This window comes from Arachis ipaensis, chromosome B8, assembly GCF_059453495.1.
Source record: "Arachis ipaensis isolate K30076 ecotype BB chromosome B8, ASM5945349v1, whole genome shotgun sequence".
NCBI lineage: Eukaryota > Viridiplantae > Streptophyta > Magnoliopsida > Fabales > Fabaceae > Arachis > Arachis ipaensis.
In genome coordinates, this window is record NC_142443.1 from 139,024,564 (window position 1) to 139,049,510 (window position 24,947).

Here is a 24,947-nt window from a genome sequence, read left to right on the forward strand (position 1 = left end):
AGTTCACCGTGTCCTTCGACATTGTTATCAAGGCCGGAAAACTAGAAAATCAAATATTATTAATAAAAAGGTTATGAATTAAATAGATTATCCTACAAAATAAATAAATTGGTACATTTAACTTGTTTAACTTTTTTTTATCATTGTCGTTTAATTTATTTTTAATGCTTTTGATAATTTTTTTAATAACCTAACTTAAATATGTCAAGTTTTAATCAAAATATCTCAAATATTTAACCCAAAGTTGATAAGTATCTAAAAATTTATTATTTTATTTGTTTTTTAGTTAAAAATTGTCTATTAAAAAAAATAAAAGGACCTTTTTAACTCGACAAATTTTTCTTAAGCAGGCCAATTTCTATCTTAAAGATCTATATACTTGATATATAATTAGCTTTCATTGAACAATCTATTTGACATCTTTAGTGGAAGCTCTGATATTAATAATCAATTCTTTTTAACAACAATCAAAGCAGAGTACAAGATAATTAATAATAACAGTAAAAAGTTACCAAAATATTTTAGAATAAATATTCAATTTATTCTCCAAAATTTTTTAAAAAAAAATTTTATAGTGAATTAAAGTATCTAATTTAAAATTCGTTAGAAAATTAATTTAAATGTTTATTAAAAAATAAATAATTTCTATTTCACAGGTTCTTTTAATTGTATGTTCGTTTAATTGGTGCGTTTTAAACTAATGATTATTAAGTCGATCAATATTGATGATTTTCTTGTTTGAGCAGTATTTTTTTTTTCTATGTAGCAAATTCATTCTCACAAAAATGGTCTCATCAATTAAAACTCAAATTATGGAGCTATTCCTGTATAAAATAATTTAAATAGTATAATTAGGATACATAATATAATTTAAACTTTAAAAAGATTAAAATAACTAATTAAATATTTTTATAATTAGTAGGGACTAACTAAACAATTAAGAGAAGGGTGGCCAACAAGTATTGGGGATTTTTTTTAAATAAATAATTTAATTATTTTATTTACTAAAATAAGTAATTTGTAGTATATTTATTATTTTACATCACATAATTTATCTCATTTATCGTATTTATTTTTATTATGTAACTTGAATACGTAAAAGTTTTTTTTAATTTAAATAATCTAATTCATTCTATAATTTAATTTAAAATTTTATATGTACTCTTTTTGATTATTAATTGTTCAAACATAATTTTTGTTTTAATTTCTTTCACTAAAATTTTTAAGTACTAATTGATATTATTTGAATCGTAATTTGTTTTATAATAATACACATGTTTTTCAAACTTTAAATATCTTGTTTGCAAACAAAATATTTGACTTATCTTATCTCCACGCACAAACTCATCTCATTTATACCGTAAATGAGATAAATTATATGATGTAAATTGATAAATATACTATAAAATATATAGTTCGGTAAATAAAATAGTTAAATTATTTAATTGAAAAAAATACTAAGTATCGGTTATAACGTTATGTCATAAATAATTTTTTTTTATTTTTCTTTTTAAGTTTCATGTGATGTAGCTTCAGTTGGATAAATAGTTTAATTAAATTTTTTTTTAAAAATAATTTAAATAATAAATATTTATATTAAAAATTACTTATAAATAAGTTATTTTGTATTTGAGTTTTTAGTTATGAAAATACTTATTTTTAAAAAAATGTGATAAAAAACTTTTTATTACGAAATAAGTCATTTTTTTAATTTTTCTACAAATACTTAAATAAATTTTTAAAAGGTTACAATTTAATTTTAAAAATTATATTTAAACATTATAGCTTAAATGATATAGTCTTTCCATATTTACCTAAAAAGTTGTGGGTTCGAATTTTCCTATTTTTTAGTAAAAAAAAAAAAGCATTGATATTTTTATACATCAAATAATTTTTTTTAGTCACAAAAAATTTTTTTTTTCTTTTTGGTTTTTCAATCCAATAAGGAATATTATCGTATCGCAAAATATGTAGCAGTGCTTTATTGGAGTCGGTTTCAAAAACAGCCGCCCTCTGCAGTTTAGCGGCGATTTCGGTGACACATTGGAGAGAAGCGGCTATTTGCTCTTTCTTTCCCTCATCCATCACCGTCTCTGCACCTCCCCAAAGTTTCTACGCTCTGCTAGCTCCTCTGCTTCTTCTGCTCCCTCTGCTCTGCCAGATCAGCGTAGCGACACGAGCATTCTCCACCACGCCCGCCGCATGTTCTTCTTCTCCTTCTTCCTTTATTTCTTTATTTGGATTCTGGTTTATTTTTCTTCTTTTTTTTCTGCTAGGTTTTCACCTGTTTACAAGAGGAGAAGTGCCCCTCACCCATAACAAAGGGGCTCTTCTGTCCTTCTGCTTTGCACCTTCACTTCTGGTTTTCTCTTCATGTTTTTTTTTTTTTGTTCTGATTTTTTGCAAACTCTGCTCTTAGGTTTTCTACTAATTAAATTGATTGTTTTGATTTATGGTAGAAGAAGAGAAAGCTCAATAGAGAATCTTTTTAGTATATTCCATTCAATATCAGAATATCTAAACAAGTTGTAAATTGCAGTGTGAGAATAATTTTTACAAATATTTCTATAAATTTGTCATAATCAAGTGATAATACCCTTTGAGTTTGGACATGGGAGCTTAGAAGATAGGTCATGAATCTTGGTTGATATTGAGACTATTAAGCCTACTCATGTTTTTAATGTTGATGATTTCACTAGTGCCTTTAATTTGAAGTGGTTTGAGGCTAACAAAACAGAATCTATTGGTGTTGATGTTGTTGGTGTGCTAACATTGGCAAATGCTTGCAAGGACCATAGCCTCCCCATGTGAATTATGCCTTTAGTGGCAATTTTAAACATAAACCAAATTCTAATGTTTCTTTCTACACTAAAACCCAAGTCAAGGCGAGTTCCAAAAAGTATACAGTCTTGGTTAGATGATTAGATGTCCGATGTTTTTGGTGCATCAGGACTTATTGATTTTTATAATCAGTATATATTGCGAGTGAATTTGTCTTTGACCCTTTTAAAATTTTGTGTTAGGTTGAAGAGCTTCTAAAGGATTATGATTTATGAAAATGTATGAACCCTCAAAATTCAATTTCCAATATCCTCTGAACTTAAGCAATTCACACAACTTCATCACTAAGATGACAAGATCAGATAAAGTGGCTAAAGTATCATTATATCTTGTAAGATATTTTATGGTCATTTTATTGCTTTTTTATTTATTATTATTTTTTATGTTGACTCATATTATGCTTGTAATTGTAAATAGGTTCCATACATAACTAAAAATCTGATATATTTGTATTGCTTGAATATTCATCCAACAGGCATATCAAAACAAAGAGGGTCACTAGAGTTGAGTTGAACAAGAGACTCAGACACAAAGAACAACAGAAAAAAGCAGCAGAAGCTAAGAAGTTGGAGGACTTGTCGAAAGAAATTGACAGGTAGTATGAATTGATCTTTTTCTATGTTTACAAACACGACAAAGTGTGATATTTGAGCTGTGTTGATTCTTCTGGTTACAGCATACCTGAAATTATGGAGGAAATCAAGCAAGAAGATGAGGAAAAGCAGAAGAACATGCTAAGATAGGTTAAAGGCACGGCCACCACGCTTAGGAAAGCACAAGTAAGTAGGCTTTTCTATTTATCTTAATTTGCCATCAAAATCTTAGTTATTCAAATGAGAGAACATGCTTAGAGTACTTCAGTGGTTTTGACCTAACACATATTATACACACAATTCTTTGTGAGTGTCTATTTATCACAATTCGTTAATAAGTTTGAGCCTGTTCCCCTTCAAGTTCTCCTAATCGAGGAAATAAATGGATCCATCCAGAAGCTTATGGTAAGCTTGTAAAAATTCTCTTGCTTACTTTTTGTTATCCGTTTTCTGAGTTTTTAAAACATCCAAGAAACTTTTCAATTTCCATGACATATATGTAGGGTTGTTGTATCCTTATAAAGGATCGATATAAAAGTTTAGAGAAGAAAGGATTGATTGTTCCAACATCCAAAACATCCAAGAGGAAGTAGTTTACTGCTCTAACATTATATGAAACATGTCATCATCAAATCATTTTTGCATATAGTTCATACATCTATATTTTAACCGTTTGATATGACACATTTAAAATTTGTATGACATTGTGTTTGTGTTATGGCTTTGGCACGAAGTAGAGTCCTCTTGATTGTTGGTTCCATAACCAAGCATTGACGCCAGGGATAAAAGACCAATACAATTTTATCTAAATCAAGATTTTGTTTTCTTGTGTTCGTTTCATTTATACTCCTAGCTAGTCACAGTTAATGTGTTTTCATATTAATCTGTAATCCGATATTTTTACATATATTTGTAACCATATTTATAATTTCTCAGAGCTTGAATGAACTTTTTTTTTTCTTTTGCAACAGTGTTCAGTGAGCATTACACACTCCTTTGTGCAATTTAGAAACAAAGGTAAACAAATACACACTCCTTTGTGCAATTTAGAAACAAAGGTAAACAAACTTCTCCTTTTATGGTCGCTCCACTTTAATGTGTTGAGCTTTCTTTGTTCAAAAAAAATCTTTTCTTTATATCTATTTAATTTCATTCTAAGACTAATTTGACATTTTCCATCTTCTCCTTTTCTTTGGCAGATCAATATCAGCATAAAATATCTCCTTAGCTCTCCACTTGTTGCATTCAATCTCAGCTACCTATCCGCTAGGGAAGACCATTATTAAAATGACAAAATACGCATTTTACTTCTGGCATTTTGTTTCGGAGATATCATTGTCTTAAACTCTTGATTTGTTATTAATTTATTCTTGTGATATTTTAGCCATCTTTAGGTTGCTTTATTTTTGTGTTTGTTTGGATGTAGAAGCAATTGAGCAGCTTTGTAAGACCAACATTTTTTTAATTTAATTGTGAAAATTGTGGGGGTTATAAACCAAATAAGAACAACAAAAGTGTTATTACAAAAGTCACTTATTCTCGTTCATAAAAAAGAGGCAATAATATTAATAAATCAAAATTTTGTTACTGGCATCATGTAAATACAGCACACAACAAGTTAATTGGAGTAATTGTGTAAATACTTAACAAGCTAATTAGTATCAAATATTTTGTTTATAATCTAATTAGTGTCAAGTTCTTCTTATACTAACTCTCAACTTCAATGACAACCAAATAAAATATGAAAAAAAAGTAATCATTAATAAAAGTATAAAATTAACTAAATATTTTATAACTAATTTTTATGGATGAAATACTTTTAAAATTTTTTTACATATCTGTTTAATTAATACATTTGAAGCTAATAATCTTTTAAAAAGATACATCTTTTTTACCAAAAGTCCCTTCGGCATAGCCATCAAGACTTTTGATAAAATCTAGTTCACTGTCCTCTTCGGCATTGCCATCAAGGCCAGAGAACTAGAAAATCAAATATTATTGATAAAAATGTTATGAATCACAATTACATCTATATTGATTTACAAAACCAGCTAACAATTAACTCGAACTAGATATGTGCAACCTAAATAGGGCAATTAGATATGTGCAACCATTTACATGTTCTTCCTGCTTTAAGCAAATCCTCCTCCATCCATTAAAAACTTCGGAATAGGGCACAATTTCTACATTGAAAAACAATTAAAATAGTATAACTATCATGAATAATAACTTAATAGAGTTTAAAATAGTCAATTAAATATTTTCTATATTAGTAGAAATTGAATTAGACTAACTAAATGAGAGTAAAGAAATGACTTACGATGATCAAATTACATCAAAAATGCTTTTTCTTAGCTTTTTTCCTTTAGCCAATTCTTTTTGATGTTTAAAATATTTCTGAGCATGACTGGCAATTTGACTAGAAGTTTTTGTTTGTACATAATATTTTGAAATTCTTTTCCAGTGTGAACCTTCTTCTTGGTATCCTCTAAGAAATAACCTACCAAAATATGATTTTTGAAATAATTATTAATAAATTTTATACTAAAAATTTTTAAACAAAAACATAAACTATTTAATTAGTAATGATATTTTTAGATATCAAACAATTTTTTTTCTTTTTTGGTTTTCAGTCCAACCAAAAATCTTATTATGCTAACCACGGTCAAAACAAAAATAAATTTAGCAATCAATAAAAATTACTTTAGAACTCGCTCATATTGCTAGTTATTGGTACACAAAAACACTGATGTATGAAACCTTTAATTAACAAGAGAACAGTGAAACTGATCTTATAAAAAAGAGGTGCTAAACTTATATATTGTAGACAACATACAATCATCATCGACAAATTAGAGATATATCTAAATCAAGAGAAGTGCTCCTATATGTTGATACTAGTTGCTTCACTTTTTTTTTTTTTTTTGTAAATACCAATATTCAACTAGATAATAAATAAATAAATAAATAAGAGGCAAAAAGAAGTAATATAATCATAAATACCTATGTTCATCTTGGGTCCAATGATATCCTGAATTCCTTGGTGCGGCCTCCTCCTCTGCAGTTGACACGACCTCCTCTGCAGCCGGCAGTACCTCCTCTCTGCCATGATAATAAACAAAATATTTGATAATCAATGAATTTTATGTAAACAAAAATATTTATATATTTGATCATCTCCATTTCAAAATATTTTATTTATTTTAAAAACAAATCAAAGGGAAAAAAAGGTTCATTGTTTATTAGGTTTGTTCATAAAACTTAGAGAAGAAAAAGGAAATATAGAATAAGTAAACAAAAAGAAAGAAAGAATACGAGAAATAAACCTTGCGAAATAAGAAGAGAATACCGACCTGTGATGTTGATGATCAGTCGAATAAGGCGGTAATGGTGGTGGATTGATGATGGGGATGGAGTGAGGGTTGTGTTCCATCATGATGGTCATGTTATCAGATGCAGCATTGAGAGGAGTGTTTGTAGGATAACCGTTATGGATGGCACTGATGTCGTTCATCAGCTTCTGAAAGCGTTCTTGCAGCTGTGCCGGGGTCCTGCCGGGGAGACGAGCAGCCACTTCCTCCCAGTGGTTACGTAGAGCATCCTGAAAACAACTGGTAATAACAGACTCAAAAGCTTTGTTCTCCTCCCAAGTCCAGACCGGAGGTTGAGGTTGAAGTGGTTGATGACCACCGACATCGGGAATCAGCTCTAACATGTTCCTGGTATCCCACTCAGTCTGAGGCTGAGGCTGAGGCTGAGGCTGAGGCTGAGGTTGGGGATAACCACATGTGTCAGCGAAAAACTCATTCGTCGCCGTCTCAGACTGAGGCCGAGGCTCAGAAAGAAGCCGAGGTCGAGACCGAGACCAAGGCTGAGACTGAAGTGGCCGAGACCAAGGCTGAGGTTGAGACTGAAATGGTTGATAACCAGATATGCCAGCAAAACAAGACTGCTCTGTCATATTCCTTTTATCCAACTGCAGCTTGGACTGAGGTTGAGGTTGAAGTGGTTGATGACCACCGACATCGCCGGCAATCAGCTCTAACATCTTCTCCATATCCCAATCAGCCTCAGGCTGAGGCGGCGGATTACCACCCACATTGTCGTCGTCGACAAAAAGCTCTGCCTCTATCATCCTCAGCACGTCTGAATTCTCTTGACTCATTCTTGCTTTTAAGTGGTCGCCTTCTTAGTTAGCTTCTTGCTTCTATTCCTTTTCTTAAACACAACATTTATATAAGCTCACTTGTTAGTTAGAGTACGTTAATTAGATTAGATTCTAGTTAAAAATAGAAAAGATTTCATTTCAAAAATTTCATATTTAAATTAATTTTAAAATTTTTTGTTTTCGTATTATATGTAAATGTAGAAAGTTTTAAATACATAAAAAAGATTCTCATATATAGGACATAAAAAAAAATTTAATTTCTAAACAATATAACTAGTGTATTTTTTTTTTAAATTTATTATATTTGACAATAATTATTATTAAAAAAGCAAATGATCGTATTATCCATTAATATAGTGTATAAAATAATTTTTTATTTTAAAATTAAGTCTAATTAATGAGATAAAATTTAAAATAATATTTTATTTTTTTATTAATATTTAAATTTAAAATTAATTAACAACTCACTTTCCTTTTAATTTCAATAACAAAAAAATTAATTCGGTGAAAAATATTTAGCATTCAATGATTTTAATCATTTGACTTTTAATTACTAAAAGTTGGATTAAAAGTTTTAGTTTGGTTGATTTTTATGATTTTCAACCGAACATAAATCAATTGTCATATTTTAAAAACCAAAACTCAAGAGAGGAGAATAATATCTAATGTATAATTAGTCATAAGATAATATATATTATATTATTATGTAAATAATATTTAATATATAATTTTTTGATAGAGTTAATATATAATTTATGGAGAGTTGATTTATTATAATTCTTTTATAAATTTTGTAGAATATAAAAATAGTGATATTTTTTATATTATTATTTAAAAAATTATTCATAATTTTAAACTTAATTAATAATATTTATTATTGCTTTCTAATCGAAATATTGTGTCCTTCTAAAATCATCTGCAATAATTTGCCTTGTAGGATATCTATAGAATGAAAATTTGGATGAGACTTCAAACTTTTTCTGGCCAAGTAGCCAACAATCTAATCCTCTTTTCCTTCCTTGTACACATGCTTTAATTACAAGTTATCTATTTAGATAAGAAATTAACAAAAAAAAATTAACTCGTTTAGAATGAAAGATTTTTTAAAAAAAAAAGATTAAATTTTTATTTTGAATATCCATATATATTTGATATATAATTAGTTCATCTATTTAAATTTATAGTAGATCTAAACGAACTGAACTAAATGGACCAATTTGTTTAACACTCCTATTTACACAGCTAACTATATTCAAAATTGAAACTACGATTTAACCAACAATATTTCTGAGCCAAAATATTTAGATTTCCGTTTTCAATTATATAATTATAACTATGTATTTTTTTTCTCTTTCTTCATAAATAGCTTAAGGGAGGAAGGATAAGTAGAAAGGATTCTATGCCTGTGAATTAAATCTAGTTGAGACCTTGCTTACTATAATCTTCTGAAAATAATTTGCTCATGCAATCAACATTTTTATCTTTGTTGAAAATAATTACACACCTCCTGCAACATTTTTCCTTTTAAAAAGATATAATGTTCAACTGTTTAAGTAATATGTAGATATATAAGTTAAAACATAGTGATATAAATAAAATCTATACACTAGAATTTCAGTCTGGTTGATTTTTTATGACTTTCAACCAAGACTGAACATAAATCAATTGCCATATTTTAAGAACCAAAATTTAAAAGAGGGAGAATAATCAGAGAAGAAATGAGATTTTCATTCCAAAGTTTTAAGCTGCTGCATTAAAGGAATGGAGAACTTGATCTAAAATAATTTGTTTATGTGGCTCAAGAGGACTCTCTGGTTTATCAGAATGAACAATGTTAAGAAGATAGAGTTTCTTTGAGGTCAATATCCTCTTCTTTCCTCTACGAGTACTATCAATGATGTATTCAAATTCATAAATTTGCAAACTTCCATCCCCTGATCTTTCTGAAGCTGCAATTAGTTCAGCTTCCTTTGTACTTTCCTGAACATGAGGAGAATAATACACACAAGTTAAAATGATATACAATCACATAGACATTTGATTATTCCTGAGGATCAAAGACAATTATGAACACAGAAGGAATATTTCACTATTTCAGAGAAATAAGCTTTTTGCCTTCTTACTTTAGTTGTTAAATGCAGAGCAAACTATATGTAATGGCCATTATTCCTTTCGTCGAAATATAGAAGCAACAGGGTTAGCCTGGTGAACAAGCATCCGCATTAACACAGGATTCGGAAAAGGGCCACACCTAAAGAGTGTAATGTACACAAATTAACCTGATAATTACATTAGTGACTGTTTCCATGGCTTGAACCCGTGTGACCTTTCCCTATATTTGTTAAAGAACTCCTGCTCCGTGAATATATCTATGATCATTGCTACTTTTGATTTAAATAAATAAAGATCAACCAAGAATCTGCTATGGATAAAAGAAATCATTATAGGAATATTTTAGAGAATAGGTGAGGTGCCAATAGTTTGTGATAGAAAGGGAATGTTCTAGATTATTATATGTAATTATTTGGAATGAATGAAACGCAGAAGACAACTGTAAGCCAATTAGTTAATTTAGCCATTAGTGTCTTAGTGCTCAGTATTAGCTAAAATCTGTTCACAACAGAATCAAACTAATCCAAGAAAAATTTCCAGCTCATTGTTCCCTTGCTTATGTTGTTACCCTAGAAGTACAGGGAGATTCTTCTAATCAATACCATCAACACTTGACTCAAATTTTGCATTGGTCATAGAAAGTTCCAGCAATGGAAACAAGAACCTTACCTTAAGCCTTTCTGCTTGTAAATGCTTATCAGCTACAAACTCGGGGATCCCGAAGTCTCCAAGATTTGCAAGACGAACTGGGTTCACGACAACCCCAATGTTGTTGCTCCCCATACTTGCATCTTGAAACAAAGCAGTTGCCCCATCCCCCTATTCATTGTAGAAAAAAAATAATTTACCCACCTCATTCCATTTCCATTTAACTCTATTGAATCATTTTCAAACGCATCATACCAAACAGAGAGGAAAAAAAACATATGCAATTCTTCACAGTAGAAAAAGCTTATCAAAGATTAAGGTTAATAGTAATTTTGAATGCTAAAAAAATGGGTAAATAATTTTACCTTAGTCCAAGAAGAGGGTATAAGAAGAGTGAAACCTTCCTTGGAATCAGTGTATCTGTGAAGCTCCAAGTAACTCTTGAGCCATCAAGAATGCACCACTAGTGTTTGATAAATTGCTCGAAAGAAAAGTTGTGAGAAGAAGAGTAAGATGGAGCAATCCCAACCACAGAAATACAAAATTTAATGTATCTCATCAAAGAGTATTACCGATAGTAGCATCATGCACAATCTTTGCAGCTGCAACCCCATTTGTACCATCGAATTTAGTGTAACGTCCGTTAAGTTTTGTTAGTTAAGCATAGTCTTAAGACAGGAAATTTTATACAAGTTCTCTACAGCCAACCTGTTGTAAACCCTTCCTGCCGGAACTTGACTTCAGGGAAGTCTCATGCTAGTGAAAATGTGACGGTTTGTTGAGCATCTGAAGCAATAGTCAGAGTTGCTGCAACAGCTGCTCCAATCTGAAGCAATGAATAACTTTGTCATTCACCCTAGCATGACATAATATGTATCTTGAATGTTAGAATAAAAAGCAATCAAATGGGAGATTTTCACAAAGAAGGTGAACAAGTCACAATTTTCTTACATCTTTGAATTAAAATGATCGCCAGTAAACTCAGAAAGTCCTCCAACAGAATTCTGAATGCATACATCAATTGTTTGCATTAAGCACCCCAACAGAAAGGGCCAAGAATAGGATAAAACATTAAAACACCAACAGTGTAATAGTAAATATTCAACAAAAAAGTTTCACTTACAGTCCATATAAAAAGCAAGGTGACATCTGCTGTTGTTTTTCCAAAATTATTTAACTGCATAAACAACATTCATTGCTTATTAGGAGCAACATATGTATCAAATTCTAAGTAAAAAAGAAATTGAAGTGACTCTTGCCTACCACAAAAGTAAAAACTGATGATGTAATGCAGTAACAAAATAGCTTCAAGTGTAAATTAAATTAAACTCTCGTAGGCAGTGGCGGAGCTTAGTTCAGATAAGGGGAAAAAAACTTAGTAGTACTTATTCAAAAGATAAAAAATAGTTCAATTAACTTAAATACTTTACTATGACTTAAAGTATCTAGTAAATTCAATAAACAACACTCTCTCTATCTTTAAGTTCAAATATAAAAAATTAGATATTTTTTATTTATTCAATTTAATATTATTTTATATTTTACTATTTATTTAATTTAATTTTTTATATGATAAAAAAAATAGAATATTCAATAAGTATTAATATTATTGTATTTGTATAAATTGATAAAAAAAATTCAATAAATATTATAAATTTTAATATTTGTTATATATATTCAAATTTTTATATAAAATAATAATGAAAAATCAAAGAATTGATACATTTTTTAAAAGGAAGGCTAATATTTAAGAAGGAGAACATATAACTTTTACAATATCAACACCTGTAGATAGTTCTTCTACTTTAATGAATCATGAAAAAAGTGAGATATAACCTTCAAAAGTTCAAAAAAGTTACATCTGATTACTTTAACCTTAACTTTTTGGAACGAGATCTTGAAAAACGACTTTAAATTTGGCAATATCACCCAAACCAGAGAGATGAGATTAGACGAACTTATCTTAAATGGGTCCATATCAAAAACATTTTGACAATTATTTTCTATCTGGCCCCCCAAAATTTTGTTTCAAGTTCCGCCACTGCTTGTAGCTAAATTAGCTTATTGGAATCATAACAAGAATAATGCACTAAATTAAACTAAAGCGCCAAGTCGAAGACACTCAAGATCATAAAGGTTCTACCATGAAACAAAGAGGTGAAGCAAGGAGTTGAGAAAAATACCTATGGCAAACGTTCTCCAACGAAAAATGGCATAAAAAGATTAATGGGAAATCAAAAGAGAAAGAATGGCTTGAATACTACTCAAGCACGAGAACAAAAAATAGATGAAATAAGACAATAATGTAGGACAAGTAAAAACTGGCATATTTAATGAACAATTTCAATAAAGAATTCAATGATGGTGGCAATGAATATGAAAATAACTGATCTCTTCAAGGAGTAGATAAATTGTGAATAAGATTCCAACAAGTATTGTGAATCATATTTACTGTGATCGAATAAAACAACTTACATAGGAATTTATTCAATAATTTTATATAGAAAGTGTACATATTATATAACATAGAAATATATCATGGAAAATATATAACTTAAATTGAAGTATGTTTTATGGATTTGCCTTTTTTTTTTTTCCTTTATGGAATGAAAATAACTTTTTTCTATGAACAACAGATAATTCTGTTATATCTTGTCTTTATTTTTTTATTTAAGGCCGTCATGGTAAATATGATTTTCACGATAAATAAGAACAACAAAAGTGTCTTGTTCATAAAAAAGAGGCAATAATAGCATTAATAAAACAAATTTTTATTACTGCTTCATGTAAATACAGCACAGCAGGTTAATTGGAGTAATTGCGTAAATACTTAACAAGCTCATTAGTATTAAATACTTTGTCTATAATCTAGTTAGTGTCAAGCTCTTCTCGTACTAACTCTCAATTTCAATGACAACCAAATAAAATATGAAAAATAACTAATCATTAATAAAAGTATAAAATTACCTAAAAATATTTAATAACGAACTTTTATGGAAGAAATACTTTAAAAAATATTTTACATATCTGTTTAATTAATATATTTAAAGCTAATAATCTTTTAAAAAGATGCGTCTTTCCTACCAAAAATCCCTTCGACATAACCATCAAAACTTTAGATAAAATCTAGTTCATCGTCCCCTTCGGCATTGCTATCAATGCCGGAGAACTAGAAAATCAAATATTATTAATAAAAAGGTTATGAATTAAATAGATTTTCCTACAAAATAAATAAATTGGTCCATTTAACTTGTTTAACTTTTTTTTTTTTATCATTCTCGTTTAATTTATTTTTAATGCTTTTGATAATTTTTTTAATAACCTAACTTAAATATGCCAAGTTTTAATCAAAATATCTCAAATATTTAACCCAAAGTTGATAAGTATCCAAAAATTTATTATTTTATTTGTTTTTAGTTAAAAATTGTCTATTAAAAAAAAAATAAAAAGACCTTTTAACTCGACAAATTTTTCTTAAGCAGGCCAATTTCTATCTTAAAGACCTATATATACTTGATATATAATTAGCTTCCATTGAACAATGTATTTGACATCTTTAGTCGAAGCTCTTATATTAATAATCAATTCTTTTAACAACAATCAAAGCAGAGTACAAAATAATTAATAATAACAGTAAAAAGTTACCAAAATATTTTAGAGTAAATATTCAATTTATTCTCCAAAATTTTTTAAAATAAAATTTTATAGTGAATTAAAGTATCTAATTTAAAAGTCGTTAGAAGATTAATTTAAATGTTTATTAAAAAATAAATAATTTCTATTTCACAGGTTCTTTTAATTGTATGTTCGTTTAATTGATGCGTTTTAAACTAATGATTATTAAGTCGATCAATATTCAATATAGATGATTTTTTTATTTGAGTAGTATTTTTTTCTATTTAAAAAATTCATTCTCACAAAAATGGTCTCATCAATTAAAACTCAAATTATGGAGCTATTCCTGTATAAAAAAATTTAAATAGTATAATTAGGATACATAATATAATTTAAACTTTAAAAAGATTAAAATAACTAATTAAATATTTTTATAATTAATAGGGACTAACTAAACAATTAAGAGAAGGGTGGCGAATATTGGGGATTTTTTTTTAAATAAATAATTTAATTATTTTATTTACTAAAATAAGTAATTTGTAGTATATTTATTATTTTACATCACATGATTTATCTCATTTATCGTATTTATTTTTATTATGTAACTTGAATACGTAAAAGTTTTTTTGTTTTAAATTTAAATAATCTAATTCATTCTATAATTTAATTTAAAATTTTATATGTACTCTTTTTGAGTATTAATTGTTCAAACATCATTTTCGTTTTAATTTCTTTCACTAAACTTTATAAGTACTAATTGATATTATTTGAATCGTAATTTGTTTTATAACAATACACATGTTTTTCAAATTTTAAATATCTTGTTTGCAAACGAAATACGTTCACAAATAAGATTTGACTTATTTTATCTCCACACACAAACTCATCTCATTTATACTGTAAATGAGATAAATCATATGATGCAAATTGATAAATATACTATAAAATATATAATTCGATAAATAAAATAGTTAAATTATTTATTTAAAAAAAAAATACCAAGTATTGGTTATAACATTATGTCATAAATAATTTTTTTTTCGATTTTTCTTTTTATGTTTCATGTGATGTAGCTTCAGTTGGATAAATAGTTTAATTAATTTTTTTTAAAAACTAATTTAAATAATAAATATTTATATTAAAAATTACTTATAAATAAATTATTTTGTATTTGATTTTTTAGTTCTGAAAATATTTATTTTAAAAAAGATGTGATAAAAAAATTTTTTATTACAAAATAAGTATGAGGAGACTATGCCATTTGAGCTATTATTCATTGACAAATAAATTATTTTTTTAACTTCTCTACAAATACTTAAATAATTTTTTAAAAAATTACAATTTAATTTTAAAAATTACACTTAAACATTAATATTACTACTTTTTATAAATTAAAAGCTCAAACAAATAATTTTTGAAGTTTCTCAAATGTACCTACAGTCATGTAGACAAAATTTCTTAATATCACTAACAATTTATACTTGAAATTTGGTTTTAACATCATTTTCTAAAATGTTTTATCAATATGATTTATATCCTGATTATTCAAGTTCTTCACAAAATAACCTAACAAGACAAATATATTTTGAAAGAATTATGAATGAACTTTATATGAAAAATATAGCTGATTTAGAAAAAAAAAAACATATATTATTTAATGTGAGAGTTTTAAAGAGCAACATTTTTATTAAAATTTATTTAGTATTTAATTATAAAAAAATATATAATTTTATACTATTAAAAATACTAATAATAGTTAATTAATAACTACAAATCATAGAATATAATGGCACTTTAGTACCACTGATATTTAATAATCAGAGTAGTATTGATATTTTTATGCCAATAAATTATAATTTAAATGACATAATCTTTCTATATTCACCTAAAAAATTGCGGGTTCGAGAATTTCTATTTTTTGGTAAAAAAAAAAAAGCATTGATATTTTTATATATCAAATAATTTTTTTTAATCACAAAAAAAAATCTTTTTCTTTTTGGTTTTTCAATCCAATAAGGAATATTATCGTATCGCAAAATATGTAGCAGTGCTTTATTGGAGTCGGTTTCAAAAACAGCCGCTCTCTGCAGTTTAGCGGCGAATTCCGTGACAGATTGGAGAGAAGCCGCTATTTGCTCTTTCTTTCACTCATCCATCACCGTCTCTGCACCTCCCCAAAGTTTCTACGCTCTGCTAGCTCCTCTGCTTCTTCTGCTCTGCCAGATCAGCGTAGCGCTGTGCGCGGTTCAAATCTGCAGTAGCGACACGAGCATTCTCCACCACGCCCGCCGCATGTTCTTCTTCTCCTTCTTCCTTTATTTCTTTATTTGGATTCTGGTTTATTTTTCTTCTTTTTTTCTGCTAGGTTTTCACCTGTTTACAAGAGGAGAAGTGCCCCTCACCCATAACAAAGGGGCTCTTCTGTCCTTCTGCTTTCCACCTTCACTTCTGGTTTTCTCTTCATGTTTTTTTTTTGTTCTGATTTTTTGCTCACTCTGCTCTTAGGTTTTCTACTAATTAAATTGATTGTTTTGATTTATGGAAGAAGAAGAGAAAGCTCAATAGAGAATCTTTTTAGTATATTCCATTCAATATCAGAATATCTAAACCAAGTTGTAAATTGCAGTGTGAGAATAATTTTTACAAATATTTCTATAAATTTGTCATAATCAAGTGATAATACCCTTTGAGTTTGGAAATGGGAGCTTAGAAGATAGGTCATGAATCTTGGTTGATATTGAGACTATTAAGCCTACTCATGTTTTTAATGTTGATGATTTCACTAGTGCATTTAATTTGAAGTGGTTTGAGGCTAACAAAACAGAATCTATTGGTGTTGATGTTGTTGGTGTGCTAACATTGGCAAATGCTTGCAAGGACCATAGCCTCCCCATGTGAATTATTTTAAACATAAACCAAATTCTAATGTTTCTTTCTACTCTAAAACCCAAGTCAAGGCGAGTTCCAAAAAGTATACAATCTTGGTTAGATGATTAGATGTCCGATGTATTTGGTGCATCAGGACTTGATTGATTTTTATAATCAGTATATATTGCGAGTAAATTTGTCTTTGACCCTTTTAAAATTTTGTTAGGTTGAAGAGCTTCTAAAGGATTATGATTTATGAAAATGTATGAACCCTCAAAATTCAATTTCCAATATCCTCTGAACTTAGCAATTCACACAACTTCATCACTAAGATGACAAGATCAGATAAAGTGGCTAAAGTATCATTATATCTTGTAAGATATTTTATGGTCATTTTATTGCTTTTTTATTTATTATTATTTTTTATGTTGACTCATATTATGCTTGTAATTGTAAATAGGTTCCATACATAACTAAAAATCTGATATATTTGTATTGCTTGAATATTCATCCAACAGGCCTATCAAAACAAAGAGGGTCACTAGAGTTGAGTTGAACAAGAGACTCAGACACAAAGAACAACAGAAAAAAGAAGCAGAAGCTAAGAAGTTGGAGGACTGGTCGAAAGAAATTGACAGGTAGTATGAATTGATCTTTTTCTATGTTTCCAAACACGACAAAGCGTGATATTTGAGCTGTGTTGATTCTTCTGGTTACAGCATACCTGAAATTATGGAGGAAATCAAGCAAGAAGATGAGGAAAAGCAGAAGAACATGCTAAGATAGGTTAAAGGCACGGCCACCACGCTTAGGAAAGCACAAGTAAGTAGGCTTTTCTATTTATCTTAATTTGCCATCAAAATCATAGTTATTCGAACGAGAGAACATGCTAAGAGTACTTCAGTGGTTTTGACTTAACACATATTATTCCATACACAATTCTTTGTGAGTGTATATTTATCACAATTCGTTAATAAGTTTGAGCCTGCTCCCCCTCAAGTTCTCCTAATCGACGAAATAAATGGATCCATCCAGAACCTTAAGGTAAGCTTGTAAAAATTCTCTTGCTTACTTTTTGTTATCTGTTTTCTGAGTTTTTAAAACATCCAAGTAACTTTTCAATTTCCATGACATATATGTAGGGTTGTTGTATCCTTATAAAGGATCGATATAAAAGTTTAGAGAAGAGAAGATTGTTCCAACATCCAAAACATCCAAGAGGAAGTAGTTTACTGCTCTAACATTATATGAAACATGTCATCATCAAATCATTTTTGCGTATAGTTCATACATCTATATTTTAACCGTTTGATATGACACATTTAAAATTTGTATGACATTGTGTTTGTGTTATGCCTTTGGCAGGAAGTAGAGTCCTCTTGATTGTTGGTTCCATAACCAAGCATTGACGCCAGGGATGAAAGACCAATACAATTTTATCTAAATCAAGATTTTGTTTTCTTGTGTTTGTTTCATTTATACTCCTAGCTAGTCACAGTTAATGTGTTTCCATATCAATCTGTAATCCGATATTTTTACATATATTTGTAACCATATTTATAATTTCTCAGAGCTTGAATGAATTTTTTTTTTGTTTTGCAACAGTGTTCAGTGAACATTACACACTCCTTTGTACAATTTAGAAACAAAGGTAAACAAACTTCTCCTTTTACGGTCGCTCCACTTTAGTGTGTTGAGCTTTCTTTGTTCAAAAAAAAAATCTTTTCTTTATATCTACTTAATTTTATTCTAAGACTAATTTGACATTTTTCATCTTCTCATTTTCTTTGGCAGATCAATATCAGTATGAAATATCTCTTTAGGTCTCCACTTTTTGCATTCAATCTCAGCTGCCTATCCGCTAGGGAAGACCATTATGAAAATGACAAAATACGCATTTTACTTCTGACATTTTGTTTCGGAGATATCATTGTCTTGAATTCTTGATTTGTTATTAATTTACTCTTGTGATATTTTAGCCATCTTTAGGTTGCTTTATTTTTGTGTTTGTTTGGATGTAAAAACAATTGAGCAGCTTTGTAAGACCAACATTTTTTTAATTTAATTGTGAAAATTGTGGGGGTTATAAACTTCTGCAATATATATATTTTTAAAATTTGGTAAATATGATTTTCAGGATAAATAAAAACAAAAATTTTATTACAAAAGTCACTTATTCTCATTCATAAAAAAAGGCAATAATATTAATAAAACAAAATTTTGTTACTGGCATCATGTAAATACAGCACACAACAAGTTAATTGGAGTAATTGTGTAAATACTTAACAAGCTAATTAGTATTAAATATTTTGTTTATAATCTAATTAGTGTCAAGTTCTTCTTATACTAACTCTCAACTTCAATGACATCAAATAAAATATAAAAAAGAAGTAATCATCAATAAAAGTATAAAATTAACTAAAAATATCTTATAACTAATTTTTATGGATGAAATACTTTTAAAAAAATTTTACATATCTGTTTAATTAATACATTTGAAGCTAATAATCTTTTAAAAAGATACATCTTTTTTACCAAAAGTCCTTATGGCATAGCCATCAAGACTTTCGATAAAATCTAGTTCACTGTCCTCTTCGGCATTGCCATCAAGGCCAGAGAACTAGAAAATCAAATATTATTGATAAAAATGTTATGAATCACAATTATATCTATATTGATTTACAAAACTAGCTAACAATTAATTAGAACTAGATATGTGCAACCTAAATAGGGCAATTAGATATGTGCAACCATTTACATGTTCTTCCTCCTTTAAGCAAATCCTCCTCCATCCATTAAAAACCTCGGAATAGGACACAATTTCTACATTGAAAAACAATTAAAATAGTGTAACTATCATGAATAATAACATAAAAGAGTTTAAAATAGCCAATTAAATATTTTCTATATTAGTAGAAATTGAATTAGATTAACTAATTGAGAGTAAAGAAATGACTTACGATGATCAAATTACATCAAAAATGCTTTTTCTTAGCTTTTTTCCTTTAGCCGATTCTTCTTGATGTAAAAAATGTTTCTGAGCATGACTGGAAATTTGACTAGAAGTTTTTGTTTTTACATAATATTCTGAAATTCTTTTCCAGTGTTTACCTTCTTCTTGGTACCCTCTAAGAAATAACCTACCAAAATATGATTTTTGAAATAACTATTAACAAATTTTATACTAAAATTTTTTAAATAAAAACATAAACTATTTAATTAGTAACGATATTTTTAGATATCAAACAATTTTTTTTTTCTTTTTTGGTTTTCAGTCCAACCAAAAACCTTATTATGCCAACCACGGTCAAAACAAAAATAAATTTAGCAATCAACAAAAATTGCTTTAGAACTTGCTCAAATTGCTAGTTATTGATACACAAAAACATTGATGTATGAAACCTTTAATTAACAAGAGAGCAGTGAAATCGATCTTACAAGAAAGAGGTGCTAGACTTATATATTGTAGACAACAGACAATCACCATGGACAAGTTAGAGATATATCTAAATCAAGAGAAGTGCTCCTATATGTTGATATTAGTTGCTTCACTTTTTTTTTTAAAATACCAATATTCAACTAGATAATAAATAAATAAATAAATAAGGGGCAAAAAAAAGTAATATAATCATAAATACCTATGTTCATCTTGGGTCCAATGATATCCTGTCTTCGTTGGTGCTGCCTCCTCCCCTGCAGTTGGCACGAGCTCCTCCTCTGCAGCCGGCAGTACCTCCTCCCTGCCATGATAATAAACAAAATATTTGATAATCAATGAATTTCATGTAAACAAAAATATTTATATATTTGATCATCTCCATTTCAAAATATTTTATTTATTTCAAAAGCAAATCAAAGGGAAAAAAGGTTCATTGTTTATTAGGTTTGTTCATAAAACTTATATGAATAAGTAAACAAAAAGAAAGAAAGAATACGAGAAATAAACCTTGCGAAATAAGAAGAGAATGAAAATATTGAGAATACCGACCTATGATGATGAGCCGTCGAATAAGGTGGTAATGGTGGTGGTGTTGTTGCATTGATGATGGGGATGGAGGGAGGGTTGTGTTCCATCATGATGGTCATGTTATCAGATGCAGCATTGAGAGGAGTGTTTGTAGGATAACCGTTATGGATGGCACTGATGTCGTTCATCAGCTTCTGGAAGCGTTCTTTCAGCTGTACTAGGGTCCTGCCGGGGAGACGAGCAGCCACTGCCTCCCGGTGGTTGAGTATAGAATCCTGAAAACAACTGGTAATAACAGACTCAAAAGCTTTGTTCTCCTCCCAAGTCCAGACCGGAGGTTGAGGCTGAGGTGGGGGATAACCACATGTGTCAGCGAAAAACTCATTCGTCGCCATCCTTACTATTTCCGTCTGAGACTGAGGCCGAGGCTCAGAAAGAAGCCGAGGCCGAGACCGAGACCAAGGCTGAGAACGAGGCCCAGACCGAGGCTGAGGCTGAGGCGGTAGCTGAGGTGGTTGAGACGGTAGCTGAGGTGGTAGATTACCATACATGCCAATGGCACACGGCTGAGGCTGAGACTGAAGTGGCCGAGACCAAGGCTGAGACTGAGACGGTATTTGAGGTGGTTGATTACCACACACGTTAATGGGACATGACTGAGGCTGAGACTGATGTGGTTGATAACCAGATAATGGGCTTCCACAATAGTGCTCTGTCCTCTTCATAACTTCCGGGAAATACTCATCAATAACAGGCTGAGACTGTAGCTGAGGTTGTTGATTACCACACACGTCAATGGCACATGATTGAGGCTGAGACTGAAGTGGTTGGTAACCAGATAATGGGCTTCCACAATAGTGCTCTGTCCTCTTCATAGCTTCCGGGAAAAACTCATCAATAACCGGCTGAGGTGGTTGATTACCAGTCACGTCCATGGCACACGGCTGGGGCTGGGGATCACCTACATTGGCGGCAACAATCTTGTTTTCGTCCCCATTCCAGACGGGCTCAGGCAGAGGCGGAGACTCAAACTGAAACTGCGGTGCTTCATCGGCATAAAAGTCTATCATATCCCACGGGTCTCCGATATCCCACGGATTCATCATTGCGGAATCTGATTGCTCGTCACTCATTCTTCTTCTTCTTCTTCTTTCTTGGTTTCCTATTTCTTCTTCTTGTTTCTTGGTTTCCTATTTTTAGATATAGTATTTATTTATGTAAGCTTCACTTTTTAAGATAGAGAGTGTCAGGCCAGCAGGTTATGGAAAAATTAAATGATTTCATTTTAAAAATTCATTCTAGGATTCTTTTTTTTATCTTTTTGTATTATGTAAATGTAGATAGTTTTAATTAAAGCAAAAGACTATAAGAAGGCATTATACAAGCTTCACTTGTTAAAATAGAGTGTGTCAATTTAATTTATATTATATTATGGATAAAAATTAAAAGATTTCATTTTCAAATTTCTGTTTTAAAATTTCATTCTAGGATTTTTTATCTTTTTGTATTATGTAAATTTAGATAGTTTTTAATTAAAACAAAAGACTCTCAAGAACAAAAGGCATTAAATATTGATTTAAATTAAATATAAGTTTAAATATAAAACCAAAATTCAAATACAATATTGTAGTGAGGGCGTAGGCGTTAAAGTAGTAAAATGGAGAGACATAGTGAAGATATTGAAGGCAGTTAATATGAATAAAGTAGTACTTAATCTTGAAGCCTAAAATCAAGGGGTTATGTTAGAAGGAGGAGATCTTGTCCAGAATTTTTCATTGGGATCAAAATCCAAACAGAGAGGAAAACATATAGATTTTAACTCAATATTTTACCCACCTCATTCCATTTCCATTTAACTCTATTGAATCATTTTCCAACACATCATACCAAACAGAGAGGAAAACAAACATACGCAATTCTTCACAGTAGAAAAAGCTTATCAAAGATTAAGGTTAATAGTAATTTTGAATGCTAAAAAAATGGGTAAATAATTTTACCTTAGTCCAAGAAGAGTGTAACCTTCCTTGGAATCAGTGTATCTGTGAAGCTCCAAGTCCAACTCTTGAGCCATCAACAATGCACCACTAGTGTTTGATAAGTTGCTCGAAAGAAAAATTGTGAGAAGAAGAGTAAGATGGAGCTCCCTCTTAGTAAAAAATATTGAGAAATGCAGGATGTGGTTGTTGTGAGGTTCATTGTGAAGAATGCAGGAAGCAGAATTGAAAGAGAGGAATGAGAAGAAGGTTCTGGAAGAAGAGTGTTGTAAATGGTGGAGAAGAGTGAAGCAAGTTTTCAAAGCCATTGGAATTGTAAAAATTGAACTCATTTGTTACCCTTATTTTTATTTTTACTAGTAGTTTCAATAAATGCCATGTTTGAGGTTTGAAAACCAAATCGAATGCTTATCCAACCGTAGAATTAAATGTTCAAAAGATTTAAAAAGATATATTTTGTGGTTTATTATTTTATATAATAAAATAATATATTAATATATAAAAGATATATATTTTTTTAAAAAGATTAAATCTTTTGTAGTTTATTATTTTAAACCGATGAACTATTAAAATACGATATCAGTTTGACTAGTTAGTCAATTTTTTATTTTTAATTAATTTTCTGTCAAACCATTTATATTAAATCAAACTAATTTGATGGTAATTTTTAATTAAGGAAAATTTTGTAGTGCTGACACAAGATAAAAACATGCTATGAAGATTATAGGTGTTTTGTTTAAAAAATGATGCGTGGTTCTTTTTTATTGTTTCAATCAATTTTTTTAATTGATTTTCTCTTCCTGTTCCCTTCTCCTATGTGAGAGTTTTTTTTAAGCTTTTGTAGGTTTTTATTTAATTAAAATTCTTAGTAATTGTATTCACAAATTTTATTTATTTTTAATATTTTAATTTATCATAACAACATTTATTTAGTTTTTTATTCCAAAAAAATAAAATGTATGACACTAGTATTGTTGAAAAACTTTTTCTTTTTAATAGTTTTTTATTATTTTTTTCATCCATGCACAAAATACTAATAGATTTTCTTTATAGTTAATTGGATATCAAGTTATAATTTTTATTTGAAACTTTTATTCACATGGTAAATATATTATATTATTTTTATACCTTTTAATTTTCACAAACTAACAAAATTTTGGAGATTACCCTAACTATAACCACAATTATTAATCTATTCTTATTTCAATATTCATATTTTCAAACTATCAATATAATTATAAAAATATATATTGTTTTCTTCTATAGTCATAAATGATAATCATAAAAAATAATATTTTGTTTTTTTTTCTTTATAAACAATTTTTCTTTTAAGATAAGCAATATTTTTTTCTAATAATTCTTAATAAATTGTTGTTTCAGATATTTCAGTATGCGTAAAATAAATATTCTCCGTTAAGCTATTATTTTAAAAATCATAATTTGATGTAATGTATTTGTGTCTAAAGTGTTCCTAAACATATAATGTGAAGAAAAAAGCATTACAATTATCTTTATAAAAGGTATAATAAATTAATAATACATTAAAAAAAATCAAATTCTTCAAGCGTTCAGTGCAAATAGCCAAATTAATTAATCTTACAATTATCCTCCTTTAATCTCACATAGATCCTGACAAAAAAAACCTCACATAGGAGAAGGGAAACATGAATAGAAAATCAATTAAAAAATTGTAACAGAAACAATAAAAAAATTTATGCGTCACTTTTTAAACAAAACACGTATGATCCTCATAACATGTTTTTTTCTTGTATTAGCACCATAGAATTGGGTGGAACGAATTACTTTCAGTATGATTTTCTCGACTCATTCTTGCTTTAAGTTTTTTTTTTTGTCTTCTTAACTAGCTTTTTGCTTGGATTTCTTTTTTTAAACACATTTATATAAGTGAATACATTTATATAAAGTTCACTTTTATTAGCTAGAGTATGTTAGTTAGATTAGATTATGATTAAAAATAGAAAAGATTTTATTTCAAAAATTAGATATAATAAAATATAATCGAAATTTAATTAGGATTTAATTGGATATAATAAAATAATATATAAATATATATAAAATATTTTAAAAAAATAGATTTAAATTTTTTTTTGTAGTTTATTATTTTGAATCGATTAACTGTT

At 28.8% G+C, this 24,947-nt stretch overlaps 3 protein-coding genes and 2 long non-coding RNA genes across 17 annotated transcripts; 2 read left to right on the forward strand and 3 right to left on the reverse strand.

Moving 5' to 3' along the window:
• The first annotated feature begins 3,033 nt into the window (after window positions 1–3,033).
• LOC110266129 (uncharacterized) lies at window positions 3,034–4,811 on the forward strand. Of its 2 annotated transcripts, none has more exons than XR_015896889.1 (5): window positions 3,034–3,172; window positions 3,317–3,436; window positions 3,518–3,620; window positions 4,406–4,492; window positions 4,634–4,811. It is a non-coding gene; the product is annotated as an uncharacterized LOC110266129 (long non-coding RNA). The 2 variants fall into 2 exon arrangements; XR_015896890.1 differs by having other exon boundaries at window positions 4,406–4,451.
• A 604-nt stretch (window positions 4,812–5,415) lies between these two features.
• On the reverse strand, window positions 5,416–7,599 carry LOC148550051 (uncharacterized). Its single transcript, XM_088496050.1, has 3 exons — window positions 6,788–7,599; window positions 6,438–6,536; window positions 5,416–5,617 (listed from the first exon to the last, which is right to left on the reverse strand). Exons 1-3 carry the CDS (start codon window positions 7,597–7,599, stop codon window positions 5,590–5,592), a joined length of 939 nt encoding a protein of 312 aa, XP_088352176.1. The 3' UTR covers window positions 5,416–5,589.
• Window positions 7,600–9,306: 1,707 nt separating this feature from the next.
• On the reverse strand, window positions 9,307–11,438 carry LOC148550052 (psbP domain-containing protein 2, chloroplastic-like). 8 transcript variants are annotated; one of them, XM_088496056.1, is made up of 6 exons: window positions 11,314–11,438; window positions 11,071–11,218; window positions 10,935–10,964; window positions 10,728–10,825; window positions 10,384–10,533; window positions 9,307–9,582 (listed from the first exon to the last, which is right to left on the reverse strand). In XM_088496056.1, the coding sequence occupies exons 5-6, from the start codon at window positions 10,495–10,497 to the stop codon at window positions 9,343–9,345; spliced, it is 354 nt and encodes a 117-aa protein (XP_088352182.1). In that variant the 5' UTR covers window positions 10,498–10,533; window positions 10,728–10,825; window positions 10,935–10,964; window positions 11,071–11,218; window positions 11,314–11,438; the 3' UTR covers window positions 9,307–9,342. The 8 variants fall into 8 exon arrangements, 7 of the variants coding, with proteins under 7 accessions (XP_088352182.1, XP_088352179.1, XP_088352181.1 ...); XM_088496053.1 differs by having other exon boundaries at window positions 10,728–10,964; XM_088496055.1 differs by having other exon boundaries at window positions 10,935–11,218.
• Window positions 11,439–16,027: 4,589 nt separating this feature from the next.
• LOC107611736 (uncharacterized) lies at window positions 16,028–18,961 on the forward strand. Of its 4 annotated transcripts, none has more exons than XR_015896024.1 (5): window positions 16,028–17,219; window positions 17,364–17,483; window positions 17,565–18,069; window positions 18,211–18,496; window positions 18,640–18,961. It is a non-coding gene; the product is annotated as an uncharacterized LOC107611736 (long non-coding RNA). The 4 variants fall into 4 exon arrangements; XR_015896022.1 differs by having other exon boundaries at window positions 17,565–17,889; window positions 17,988–18,496; XR_015896023.1 differs by having other exon boundaries at window positions 16,028–16,271; window positions 17,072–17,219; window positions 17,565–18,496.
• Window positions 18,962–19,462: 501 nt separating this feature from the next.
• On the reverse strand, window positions 19,463–23,098 carry LOC107613987 (uncharacterized). Of its 2 annotated transcripts, none has more exons than XM_016316199.3 (4): window positions 22,810–23,098; window positions 20,834–22,002; window positions 20,484–20,585; window positions 19,463–19,668 (listed from the first exon to the last, which is right to left on the reverse strand). In XM_016316199.3, exons 2-4 carry the CDS (start codon window positions 21,943–21,945, stop codon window positions 19,641–19,643), a joined length of 1,242 nt encoding a protein of 413 aa, XP_016171685.2. In that variant the 5' UTR covers window positions 21,946–22,002; window positions 22,810–23,098; the 3' UTR covers window positions 19,463–19,640. The 2 variants fall into 2 exon arrangements, with proteins under 2 accessions (XP_016171685.2, XP_088352175.1); XM_088496049.1 differs by having other exon boundaries at window positions 19,463–19,985.
• Between the last annotated feature and the right edge of the window lie 1,849 nt (window positions 23,099–24,947).